Below are 14181 nucleotides of genomic sequence, written 5' to 3' on the forward strand. Positions count from 1 at the left end.
TCTCGTAGCCCTTCAATGAAAGTGTGAGTTGCACTGCTGCTAGCAGCTGGTGTATATACACTGGTAAGTGACTTAATAGTATAAGTAACATCAGATGAGGTAGGGCTCTGAAAGGCAGTTGGAAGAGATTGTTCTAATAACTGCATCGCTGAGTCATTCTTAAATTCAACAATGATTTGCCCATGAAATTCTGTCTTTGGTTCATCAATACGGAATAATCGCTCAATTGATCCATAATCTGACAAGTGTTTTAACACTTCATCATCTCTCTCAGTGTGAGTTAACCCACTGATTATCACAGCATTGCGAATACAAATGTTTTCAGCGTGCACTATTTCCATTTTGAAATTATCTCAAACACCCTGATTAAATTTGATTTGTACTATCTGTACAACAGGCTCCTGGCTGGCTCGTCAAGTTTTTCTGTAACACCTGTTTACACCTATGATAATTAAGAGCTATTGGTTGTGCTAATTTTATGTGTTATTTCCTAAGTGCAAAGATGTTATTTGGACCAGTTAGGTTCGACTATGGAGCCTGTAAATAGTATGAATAAATGTTTGAGAAAAGAAAATATTCCACGTGGTTTTTCTTTAAATCAGCTGGTAGTTTACTATATGAAATGGCCAATGAAAAAAAAAATAAATAAATAAACTAAAGTTTAACAGTAAAAATAAAACAGTATACTTGTATCAGAAAAATACAATTGACAATATTGTACAGCACATACAATCCTAAAGGTGCACCTTCTAAACACACTTATGTCTCTTTAAGCATGTAATTTTCCCATTCATGAAATTTTGAATCTCACAGAAAAGAGAGTTACACTGTGAATTAGTTGGCTTTCTTAAAACCACTAAAGCTCAAAGAATCAATAATCATTACAGTCCAACAGACTTAGTTCTTTTTTTTCTTTGTACAAAAAAAACCCAAGTTGTCAAAATCCGAAAAAAAATCTTTCTTAAGTCTCTTTAACTTCAAATCAGTCTATTCCCTTTTTGTTTATAAAAAGAAAAGAACAGTTCGACTCAAATCCGTGTAACGCGGATGGCAGAAGGAAAAAATATGAAAAATATAGGTCCGTGAGACAGTCCAGGAATTTCTCAGTATTTCCAACCGAGAATGATGAAGAAATATAAAAAATAAGTAAGCTTAGATCCCACCTCATAAAGCAGAAAAAACCGTAGTATAGCGATGGGAGATCAACTCAGTCAATCAAGTGTCCAGATCCGTGGGAGGCTCGCCATCAACTGATTTCCAGAACATTCAATTCCACCAATCAAAAACCTGACCTGTATTTTAGGCCAAAGGTAACAGGAAATGTCCATATTTAGTTTGTATATTGTAAATAAAAAATACAATTAGGACACTGCGTTTTGCTGAAAGTACCTTTTCATTAAAGCAATTAACTTAATCAAGCTTAAACATAACCTTCTTATAAAACAATTAACAGACTAACAAGCTAAACTCAAATAAAATGTTTACACAGAATAAAGACCAGGACAAAAATCACTATAAAGTATAAACACATTAATTTAAACTCAGGGTTTTACTTAAAGCATATATGTTAAAGGGATTTTATCATACAAATGCGTAGGCACTTGTTTACTGATCGTTATCAGATTAGCGTTCGACAAACTTCAACAAAAACAAAGCAAAAACATGCTAAAAGTGTTAAACACTCACCAAATCCCTTTCATAAGATGATTATTGGTGTATTTCGGCACAAATAGTGATGTTTAGATGCACTAATCTGCGTCAGATCTGCTCCGTCACCCCTCACAAAATGGAGGATTCAACTCTGCCTCGTCAGAGAAGCACTTTCTCGGAAAAACTGATTTAAAGGGCCAGTACCCCTTTTTTACATACATAATACAAATGAACCAAAAATGACTCAGATAAATGAAAAATCATAAAAAACATTCTATCCACTAAAAAGAAAATATCCTTTTCTTATTTATATAAGATTTGAAGAAAAATAACATTTATTTAATTATATCAGTATACTATGTAATGTGTGTTTTGCTCATATTCATTTAGTTATATATTTTAAATACTCGTTCTGTGTGACTTAATTCACCTGTGCTACACCAGTATTTTCAGTCAATGGCTTGGAGGCGGTCAAAAATATAGTTTGTGTGTACTTGCTATTGTACTTGACAGGTAAAAATACAAACAGTATGTGCGCTTGTCATGTTCTTTTTGAACACCATTTACATTTTAGCAAATACAAAGATGACCTTGTTGATTTGTAATTCGACTAAACAAAACTCATCCTGAAAGCTGTAGCTGGGCGATTTCTCTGCTCCTGAAATGACCCATCACTGACTTACTCTCTGATTAATTAAATCCAACTCTTGCTGCTGATCTGACAACAAATGCAATCAGTTTTATATTGTAATGACTTTTCTGTTACAGAATTAAACCATTTTTATTAGTATAAACGCATCTAAATGATGGTGGTGAGGTGGTGGACATGACAGCTTATTTTCCGGCTTAATACCTTTAACAACGTTGACTATTGCAGCAATGCTAGTGGATAAAAAAATATCAATGTTCATAATGAGTCACTTTATTTTACAATGCTTAGCAAATGTTTATTTGAATACTTGGTATGGTGATGCTTGGCATCTCAAGAGATTTTTTTGTTGCACAGTATTAATATATAATACCATAGCAGCAATAGTTTTACTTATAAACTAATAAATGCAGAACTGAAACCTAATGTTATGAACAGTATTATAAATTTTTGAACACAAAAATTCCATTACAAAATTGTCACGGTTAAGGTCTGATTTCTTTAAAAAACAATGATCATCACCTGTTAGATATACGACATGAAGTAGGTCTCAGATCAGACAAGAAGCACTGCATTAAATTCTGTTCATATTTTTAATGTATTAGTTTTTTTTTTCTTTATATTGCTACTTTTACATTCCTAACTACATTTATTACTAGGTAAACCTTTGTTGTGATAAAGGAACTATATCTCTTTCTTAATCTTTCTTGCTCAAACAGAATAGTAAGACTTTTAATATTAATATAAGATTAAGATTAGATATGATGAAGTGATTTTTTTTTCATCAGATGTTGTATTGGACATACAAGAATAACCCATATTTTTTGCTGAGAAGACCACACTAAGTGTTTTACTGCACAATTTCTCTTACAGTAAAACACATTCTACTTGGCTGTTCTGCTTTTAATGATTCCAGAAGACTTTTATTAAATTAACTCGCTAAACGCTTTGACTGCCACTCTGCCAAACGGTTGACCATGTTTTAAATGATGACTGTGAAAGTAATTTAAAGAATGACTGTTTTAAATAGTGGTTTACACACAAACAGAGTATTGTTGGTTTACAAAAAAATAAATCAAAAATAATCCTGTTGCACTACACTTGACTTTGAGGGAAAAAAAAAAAAAAACATGTTAAATGAGAATCTAAAATATTTTTTGGCATACTTAAAAAAATAAAGATGATTTAGTATTCAAAAATGTGTATTGAAATATCTAATCATTCTGGTACTTTTACTAGACCGACATATCAGCCATTAACTAGTGACATTAGGAGTTGAGAAATGCAATCCAAACATTTTTTTCTTGTTGGGGTAAAGAACATTTTTAGCAAAGTAACACTAAAATTTTTTTTACATGTATTAGAGCTAAAAAAATCTTATTTATGTATTCATTTGTTTGTTGATTATGTTCTTGCCATGAAAATAGTCTTGATTGCTGACATGGCATTAATAAAAAATACGTTACTTACATATTCTTCTCTTTTTTTTTTTTTTTTTTTAAACATTGAAGTAGCCCAACAGTCCAGCCAGTCTCCAATGTCTCTGACGTCAGACGCTTCCTCTCCTCGGTCGTATGTGTCTCCCAGAATCAGCACACCGCAGACCAACACAGCCTCCCTCAAACCGCCCCTCAGCACCACACCAGTCTCCTCACAGACCAAGGTATGTGTGTGTGTGTATATATATATATATATATATATATATATGTATATATATATATATGTATATATATATATATGTATATATATATATATGTGTATATATATATGTATATATATATATATGTATATATATATATATGTATATATATATGTATATATATATATATATGTATATGTATGTATATATATATATATATATATATATGTATATGTATGTATATATATATATATATATATATATATATATATATATATATATATATATATATATATATATATGTATATATATATATATATATATATATATATATATATATATATATTTATAATACCTGCATTCTAATATGATGATGAACATCATAAACTAATCTATAGCTATATAACATGATCTCCTTCTCTTTCTCAGATTAACGCTATGACAGTAAAGTCCAGTTCTCTTCCTCCACCATCATCCCAGCAGCCTCTTTCCACAGAAAAACATCACGACAATGGCAATTCTCCACGGACGCTGCAGAGACAGAGGTGACTAAATACATTTAGAAATGATAAAATGGAGCAATCCAAACTAAAACTGGCCAAATGGAACACTTGTAATAATTCATGGTAGTTCAGAAGCCATATTTAGAATTTAAGGAAAATAGTTAAATAAATTATTCCGAAGAGTGATAGAAACTGATAGTTATGGACTTCTATAGTATTTATATTTTTTCCTATTATGAATATAAGGCTCTGTTTGCACCTGCTATAAGATGCATTTACAGCACACCATCCCTAAAGAGAACGTGAAAAGATCGATCATATATGCATTATCTAAAGTTTTCGAGGATTAATGTTCTATTCCTGAATGTTGCTTTGAATCAAATACAGTTATTAAAAGTACACAAACTTTTATGAGATAAAGCATTCAGAAAGCCGTATTTAATGAAAACTGTAGTTCATGGGTGCTACATGTTGGCTGCTGTCTTGTCAAGCAGCTGCATTTCAAAAATGTTATTTTATTCTCACACATCTGAACTAGTGAGAGATCATTCTACTTGATAAATATTTATCAAGATGATAATTATTTAAATGAGATGATTAACGACAAGGTGTAAATCAGGCCCATCATCCACTGGGTTTATGAATGTATAGCAGAGTAATTTGTTTAGCAGCTGTTGAACACATTCATCCACATGTGCGTACACACTGCAGGAACAATCCCATCAAATGTGTTTTTGACTACCTCTGAATGTGGTTGAAAGTGACCAAGCTTAAAACATTTCACACCCTATTCGCACCTGTACCTGGCATTATCCACTTGCGATTGGTTCAATGAAACCAGATCTTAATAGATCTGCCTAAATGTCTTAAGGTGTCTGATCAATTTTAGGCCCCGTTTACACTAATGCGTTTTAGTTTGAAAACGCATAAGTTTTGCTACGGTTACGCCATCCGTCCACACTACGCCGGAGTTCTCGAGCGCCGAAAACGTAGCGTTTCGAAAACGCTGGAGAGGTCGTTTTCATTCTGAAACGCTGCTGCTCCGTCTCAGTGTGGATGATGGAAAACGGAGACATCTGAAAACGGAGGCGGGGCTGCAGACATTCGCCTCTCTGATTGGGGCTTTTCCTCAATATTAAGTAGCCTAACACACAGTTCAGTCCTGCTTCTTCTCCGTGTAAGTTCAGACTTCGCAAGTTTGATCAAGGCTGCAGTCTCTTCTTTTCAGTTTGATATGGAAAAGCAGACTATACCAAGGACACGCGTCAATCTTCAAAGGGAACAGTGTACTTTATAACTTCATTCACATCGTCCTGGCTACGTTGTTTCACTTTCTCAACAATAAAATGTAAACATGATATAAGGAACTGCCTATTTTCATTTTAATATTAACAACTAAACAGGCAGCAGAAATGCTAAGGCGTCTTGCTGCATAAATGAGCGTCATCTTCACTGTGTGGATATTTATAACAAAACGGAGCCGATAACAACTGCCTCCTTTCAATTTCAGTGAAAATACGAAACATACCCTCTTATTTGCTAAATATCAGTTTTAATAATCGATAATGGCCATTATAAAAATATAACATACAATAAGTTTATACATTATAGGAAATAAAGACGATCAGTCAATATACAGAATGTACTTACATTAATCATTAACTTATCTTTGCGCTCAGCCAAAACACGTTACCTGAGAACAAGTTATAGATTCCAATGACCAAAGTCAGGGAACATGTCGTTAGATAAAGACAACAACATAAATGAAATATCCCGTTTATTAAATATAGTGAGATTAGATCCAGCGGGAGATGCTTAATGAGAAGTCCGACAAGCAGAGCTCTCATCTGGGTAGATAAGCTGCAGCGTTTGCCAAAGAGTGTGTGTGTGGTCACGTGATGTGCGTTTTCAGTGTTTTGGTGTGGACGGAGAGCAGTTCAGAAACGCTGGGCAAAACGCGAGTGTGGACGCGGATCGTTTTCATTCTAAAACGCCGTTTTAAAACTAAAACACACTAGTGTAAACGGGGCCTTAGTTCCTTTCTTCTGTTGAACACAACAGATGATGCTTTAAAGAGTGTTGGAAATTGCCTTTTTAAAAAATTTTTTTACTATGGCTGTTAATGGCTAGCGGTTACCAACATTCTTCTAAACATAATTTTTTTTGTCCAGTAGGGGAAAAATCTCATAAAGTTGTGTAACCAGTTAAGGGGGAATGCATTTTCATTTTTGACAGCTGTCTCTGTAATGGCTTTGTTTGCGTTAGTCTGCCATCTTCTGGCTGCTTGTGGTATATCTGCTTTTAGTGCTCCATAATCACAAAAAAAGAATGCATCTGTAAAGAGCTTATAAAGATAACTATGTACACTTTATAAATCAGGAAGATATTGAGCCACCCCTTGTTTGTTTTTTCAGCAGTCAAAGAAGTCCATCTCCAGGTCCAAACCACATGGGAAGTAATAGCAGCAGCAGTAATAATGGTGGTGGAGGAGGTGGTCAAGGACCAGGTGTAGTTAGCGGAGCGATGCCCCCGGGTTCAGTACCTCCTGGCACAGCCCCTGGCAGAGCAACATGTTCCTTCACACCCACACTGGCAGCACACTTCAATGAGAACCTCATCAAACATGTGCAGGGGTGGCCTGCCGAGCACGTGGAGAAGCAGGTAGAACCTCTTTTGTTTCTCACCAACTTTATAAAATTGCTTTTATTCAAATATTTGTGGTCAGTAGAATTCCTTTGATCTTAATTGTATTCTATTTACATTTTTTTAAGGCCCTGTGAAATTATAATAACATTTCTTTTAGATGTTAGTTTTAAGAATATCTACTAGCTAGTGTGCTTTAAAACAGTGGCAACTCCGCAGACGCTGCAGTGAAAGAGGTGACTAGACACATTTGGAAGTGATAAACTGGAGCAATACAAACTAAAATTGGCAAAATGGAACACTTGTAATTATTCATGGTAGTTCAGAAGTCATATTTAGTTTTTTTAAAGGGATAGTTCACCCAGAAATTTCAATTATCATCATTTGCTTACCATACGTTGTTCCAAACTTTTATGAGTTTTTTTCTTCTTTTTTTTTTTTGTTTGTTTGTTCATTGTATTCTAAAGAGTGTTAGAAACTGATAAACTTGCATAGTATTTATTTTTTCCAACAATGAATATAAGGCTCTGTTTGCACTTGCTATAAGATGCAGATTCAGAATATTACTGTTCTTATCTGGTGTTTAAATGTGGTGATTTAAATGAATAATTCTGCAAAAGCTAGCAGTTTTTATAATTTACAAAAGTAAAACTCCTTATGAAAGTACCAGAATAATTTAAAATGTTTTATAAATTGGTTACTTATAAAAAATGTAAAATGGAATTATACATAATTTATTTATTGTATTTCTGATCAACTTCTATTGTTCCAAGACTTTATTCTGTTATTAAAAAAATCATTCAGCACAGGCATGTTTGATAATGATTGCTTTTAAATTTCCTATTAACTCCTTTCTACAGTTTTAATGTTTACATGCTGTTGTTTTTATAAAAATAACAATTTAAAGACCTTTGAAAGTAAATAAATTAGGTGAAAAGGTTGGGGAAGAGAACTAGGGATGCAACGATTACCTGAATTCCAAACTTTTACACCGAGGCGAATACCCACATGCAGGATTAACTATTGCTGAGGTTATTAACTAAGGGCTGTTCACACATTTTGTTTTTAGCATGCTAAGCATGTCGAGAAACAGGTAGAACCTCTTTTGTTTCTCACCAACTTTATGAAATTGCTTTTATTCAAATGTTTGTGGCCAGTAGAAGTTTTTTATCGATTCCATTTTTGTTTGTTAAAAGTCCTGTAAAAATAAAAAAACAGTGATAAAATTCCTGATTAGAATAGACACTGATAAGAACATATACAGCTTGCAGTTTGTCAAATGGATTAATGATTTTTTTTCATGTCACCTCATAATTCAGTTTCTCATCAAATCTTGATCAATCAAATGCTCTCTATTATCTGTCATGCCCCGCCCTGTTCAAGATGCTTCACATTTGATTTTCACTTGTTGCGCTTGAGTTTAAAAACAAAACGCTATTGGCTGTTTTTTTTTAAAGGGGAGGAGCTATTCTGTCCCACACTCTCTTCATTTTTCAGTTGAGATTACATCAAACATCGAAAAAAAATGCACATTTCAAAGCACTTTACTGGACCTTTAAAGTCTTTTACTTATTTATAAGTTGGGACATTGCAACAAAGTATGAATATCTCCTTTTGATTTATTTTCTCACAACAAATCCTCTGAAAGTGGACGAGCACAAAATATTTTAAACCTCTTTTTAAATACATATTACTCCTGTATTTATAATCATCCACTTGTGGGTCAGAAGCATCATCTTGAAAGCATAGTTCACCACAAAAGTGAACATTTCCTCACTATGTGCTCACACAAGTGGTTCTACACTTTTATGAAATTTTATTCTTCTATTGAACGCAAAACAAGAAATTCTAAATAAGGTCAAAACAGCACCAAATTTCTGGGCTGTTGATCTTCATGAGGAAATCAGACATTAACAAATGTTGTCAACCTCTACCTGTCTGCTATTAAAATAAAGATACATTTGTTGCATCTTAATTGCTTTGTCTCTTCCGTTCAGGCCTCGCGGTTACGTGAAGAGGCTCACACCATGGGCAGCATCTACATGTCAGAGAACTGCACAGAGCTGAAGAACTTGCGCTCACTGGTGCGGGTGTGTGAGATTCAAGCCACATTGCGCGAGCAGAGGTGAGGCTTTTACTGTTTATATTCACCACATTTTGTAGTGCAAGATGTTTTCTTTAAATGTCCAAAATGAGGCTTCTGATTACTTAGCTGATATATGAATAAAAGTGTGCAGCAAGCAAAAATTCCATATTTCATTTTCCAATTTGTTTCGTTTTTTTTTTTTTTTTTGGTCACTGACAGGTTTTGTACAATAAATATGCTCACATATTACAAGTGAGAGATTTCTGAATTAAGGATGCATTACTTAATTTTAAAATAATTGAAGTGAACACAAAAAAAGTGAAAATAAATAACTTGAACTTTTGGAAATAAATAATTTTGGATGTTTTTCTTGTTAAAAGTGGAAAATAAGCAGTATCTCTTCTAAATAAAATAGTTCTTTCATGTCCTGTAAATCATATTTTAAACAATGCATTTCTTGAATCTTCTGTAAACAAATGTTTTAATTAAAAAAAATAATTTTAATGTAATGGAGAGTATGCTGTCTCAAGGCATCTCTGAGCAACTTCGTCAGTGTAGTGCTAAGTAACACAATAGTAATCAACAGAGCAGGGTCACGTGACTCCACATGCGCTAAGGTATGCATTAGAAAAAAATGACCCGAAAAAATTGACTTGTTAATGCTTCCAGATTTAGAAGAGCAACCCAACAATGACTGAAGCCACTCAAATTAGAGGGTCCATTAAATGAAATAACATTTTCGTCTTGGTATAGAGTAAAAATTCAATTCAATATAATATCGTTTATCAGCCCAGCCCTACTTTATACAATTTTGCAACTGTATAATTGGAATCAGACATCCAAAGATTTCAGAAATTAACATACTTGTTTGGGGGAAATTCATTGTTTTAATAATTCTATGAAAAGCTTTCAGCAATTTCTATAAAAAGTGAATTTTAAAAATTTTTATTTTAGAATTATTAGTAGAATAATTATTGATATGAACTATCATGGTAATATGGCTGTTAATTTTTTATAAAGTTTTTTCTACTTTATTTGTAGATTGTCGTTTTTTTTAGCCATTGAGGCTCAGAGATGCCATTACACTTGAATATGACAACAATAGGCCTGTATTTCTGCATGTTACACTTTTATCAGAAACCAACTTTAATTTTGATGAATTTCGTAAAGAGACTTGGGCTTCGGTTGACACATGACTGTTATTAAACATCTTTGATTTGGATTCTGCAATTCTGTTCACATTTTCTGCTTTACATAAATCAAGGGCCAAGTAAGAACTAAAACTGAACTTAACTGAAAATGCACTGTAAAAAAGCTTGGTTCCACACAATTCCATGTTAATTTAATTTTACAAATGAAAGTTAATTAAACATAAAATAATTAAGTTGTTGTCAATCAAAATAAATACTTTGCAAAAACAGCACAAGTGATTTTACTGAGTGTATTGTTAGTTTGCAAAATGTTTTAAATAGGGATGCTCAAAATAATTGATTAACCGTTAACCGAAAGGGTGCGTTTGTGACCGATTAATGCTTTCAGTTAAACGATTAAAATTATTATTTTATATATTTTTAGTTTGACTGCATAAGGGGCCGATTGAATGCGCCTTTGCGTTAAGAGGGGCATCTTTTGCACGCGGCTCATCCCAGAGCAGCAGTTTGTGTTGTCAAGACAACTACAGAGAACTTTTAAAGAGCTTGGTTTCCGCTACATTCATTTTTCCATGGCGGAAACCAAAATGCATCCAGCCACGGCTACATTACCCATTCAAAACATTGTTATTGTTGTTGTTGTTTTTAATAGCGGATTATAATCGCATCAAAAAGTATTAAAAGGTAGATTATAACAGCGCAAACTTTTCTGTAAACGTATAGTGCTTTGCGCTATCTGTTTAATCCTTTGGGGTTACATGCTGACTGACTGTCAGGTGCGCGATGCGTGAGGCCAGCAAACACGCAGAAGCTTTTAGTTAAGATGAACACAGTTTCTATAGTTATACTTTATTTAAAGATAAAGTATGACTGTATATAATCACTCTATCTTGTTGGAGTTTATAGCCGTTTCGCTTTACTTCAGGACGCATTAATGCCGCTCTGAAGGTCTAATCGCTGTTTTAAGTTATCCAGAGCTGTATGAATGTACAAATCCTGAATATCACAATATTATTAAATATTACAATTGTAACAACATAGACAGCAGCACTTTTGCACAATCGATACCCAGCTGATTCATTCGTTTCATAAGAAGACCGCGCTTCTCTTCTTTTTTCCTTGTCAACATAAAGGCAGTGAGGTGCGCCTCGCGTTTTTGGAATGAAAAAGAGCACGTTAGCTGTGGTCGGCCACTTGTTTTACTGCAAGACATACTTAACTTTGCGGGATGATAACATATAACCCGTGGCTACAGACACATTTGCCAAAGAAGCAAAATGGAAGAAGAATATTGCTGTTTGAAACAGACGTGTTGATGCCAAAAAAGCGCTTATGTTGACCTGGATCTGCGTCATAAACGCAACAAATAGGCTTTACCTTTTATTTTACAGCATATAAAGCATGTATGCACATTAATGCAATATCATATTTAAACAACACAACTGTTAACAAAAAGTCAACAAATGTGCGCGTCGTTGTTGTCTTTTCATTACGCAGCGCGCGCACTTGAACCGCGAGGGAGAGAAAGGTAACCATAGCAAGACATAATCTTTAAAATAATGATTTCTATTAAAAATGTAAAAAGGTTTTGTGATTATAATAATAATAACAGTGGGGCATTAAATAAATGCATAATTTTCGTGGAGCCGGCAATTTGAAGAAGTCTGCTATTTTTATTTGACGGAAGAAAAAAACATATGATTGAAAAAAAAAAACAGCCTATGCCGGTTATTAAAAAGAATCAGTCAGTATTTTCGTTTTGTAATATAAATTAATTATTTATGTGAAAATAATTTAGGGCAGTCCTATTTATTTTATTCATTTTATTTAGTTTAATCTGTTCTTCTGTGCTAAACACTGCAGGTGGGTGAATATGCTCTGTTGTTATGTTCTGTTATTGATATGCTATAAAAATAAATGAGTATTTTAAAATGGAATATTCAATTTGTCGGACACAAAATAGTCACGTCAATTTGTTTAATATAAAATTAATAGTAATCTGACAGTTAACCGTTAATAACCGATTAATGAGCGGCGGTTCATTGGTTAGCAAAATTAACCGAATGAGCATCCCTAGTTTTAAACATGTAAAATAACCCTTAGGAGTCTTGCACATTGATGTAAGAAGTAGCATAAACAAACATGCATGCAAAACCAATTTCTATGCCAATGTACTAACTCAGCTTTTTCTTTGACTCTCTCAATAGGATACTGTTTTTGAGACAACAAATTAAAGAACTTGAAAAGTTGAAGAATCAGAATTCCTTCATGGTTTGAGGAACTCAGGGTTTGAGACGTGGTCTTTGAAACAGGAGGAAAGAGGGAGAGAGAAGGAAGGGGTAGGTGAATGAGTGGGCCAAACCCATTTCACGCGTGGCGGAACCCTGGAGAAACAAAGTTCTGTTGCGTTCTGCTCTGGGCCCAGTCTTACATTAAAAACGAGCTGCAGCGAGGTCTTGCTTGGACTTGAGGGGTGGGTGTTCGGGGAGAGGTCTGCCCTCTCCCCGTCCCTGTACATGTAGATTATTTGTAGATGTTCTTTCCATGTTGTAAATATATTTTGTAGATGAAGCCATGGGAAGCCATGCCTATCAAAGCTTTTGACATCCAAACGTTAAACTAATCGACACCGAGGCAGACCGGGATTTCAAGCCACCGTATCTAGAACTCTTTTAAAATGACATGATTAAAAAAAACAAACAAAACAAAAAAAGCAAACCAATGCTCTTCAGTTAAATGATCGGTGAACCATTGCCTTGAGCATGAACCAGACCTGCATGGAAAAGCTGGACTTAGACGACCGGGACTTTTTTTTTTTTTTTTTTCCTAGGACGATGACACGCTCACTTTATCTTCTCACAAACATGCACACGTATCCACCGGTTCATTTTTTTCTCTCGCTGCATATGAAAAATGGTAGTAATGCTACATGGTTATTTGGTTAGTTTCCGTTTCTTTCTCTGGTTGCACTATAATGGTTTCATTCCCTCACCCCATGCCTTCTGAGGGGGTTTACATCATGCTTGTCCACAATGATTCGGTGGTCTCATACCTGCCCTGTATGGCCCAGCAATGCGCCCAGTGCCTGCGTTTATGATGGAGAGAACATAAGAGAGAGAGAAAGCGAATCATCATTCCTGCAGCTCAACCCATGTCGTTCTCCTTCCTCACCTGAAGACCCAGAATTCTTTTTTTCTTTCTTTTTCCTCTTAATCTTTCCAGGTTGTTTTTCTTTTTATTTTCTGTACCCTTGTTTTCTTTAAAAAAATTTAAATAAAAAATAACTGTACTTTATAAAAAAAAAAAAGGAAAAAGTAAATGCGAGTTGCTGTGACGGCTTGCGTTGAAAACCAGAGTTCATTCCTATGTACAGTTGCTAAGTAAAGTTAAATGAAGTTAAAGTTTTATTAAAGTTGCAGTGATTACTAGTCTATCAGATATGTTGTATTCATAAATTATTACCACACATTTTCCTTTGCACCCTGATTGGATGGAACCGGCATGGGGGTGGGGGGTTGAGAGTGCTACTGGAAAACCGGACACTGAGGGTCATCTGAGGACTGGACATAAGCCAACCCTGTTAGGCCAGGGTCAGGGCAGGGTCACCTGGGGTCGGAAGGTCAAATGTGAAATGTATGTATTGTAATAAACATGCTAAACTAAAGTTTTTGATGTGCTTCCTTATTATTGAGCAGTATTAACTGTTTTCTATACTCAATTAAAATGTGACTAACAATAAGTGTAACAGATAGATTGTACACTGTTTGGAGGACAATAAGGTATTTAATTAGATTAGGTGTCTCTACTACTTGATTTGTTAGTCAATGTGGTGTATTTTAAATATTCATATACTCTTCTGA

General features: G+C 34.2%; 1 protein-coding gene across 3 annotated transcripts in view; it reads left to right on the forward strand.

Annotated features, from left to right (window-relative positions):
* The window catches only part of waca (WW domain containing adaptor with coiled-coil a), a 69872-nt gene extending 55887 nt beyond the window's left edge, over positions 1–13985 (forward strand). Inside the window, 5 exon segments of one of the 3 annotated variants that reach the window (NM_199660.1) lie at positions 3811–3962; positions 4368–4483; positions 6856–7102; positions 9082–9209; positions 12529–13017. In NM_199660.1, the coding sequence (NP_955954.1) occupies positions 3811–3962; positions 4368–4483; positions 6856–7102; positions 9082–9209; positions 12529–12598 (713 nt within the window). In that variant the 3' untranslated portion in view covers positions 12599–13017. 3 annotated transcript variants of the gene reach the window in all.
* The last annotated feature ends 196 nt before the right edge of the window (positions 13986–14181 follow it).

The sequence above is a fragment of the Danio rerio genome, chromosome 12, assembly GCF_049306965.1.
Source record: "Danio rerio strain Tuebingen ecotype United States chromosome 12, GRCz12tu, whole genome shotgun sequence".
NCBI lineage: Eukaryota > Metazoa > Chordata > Actinopteri > Cypriniformes > Danionidae > Danio > Danio rerio.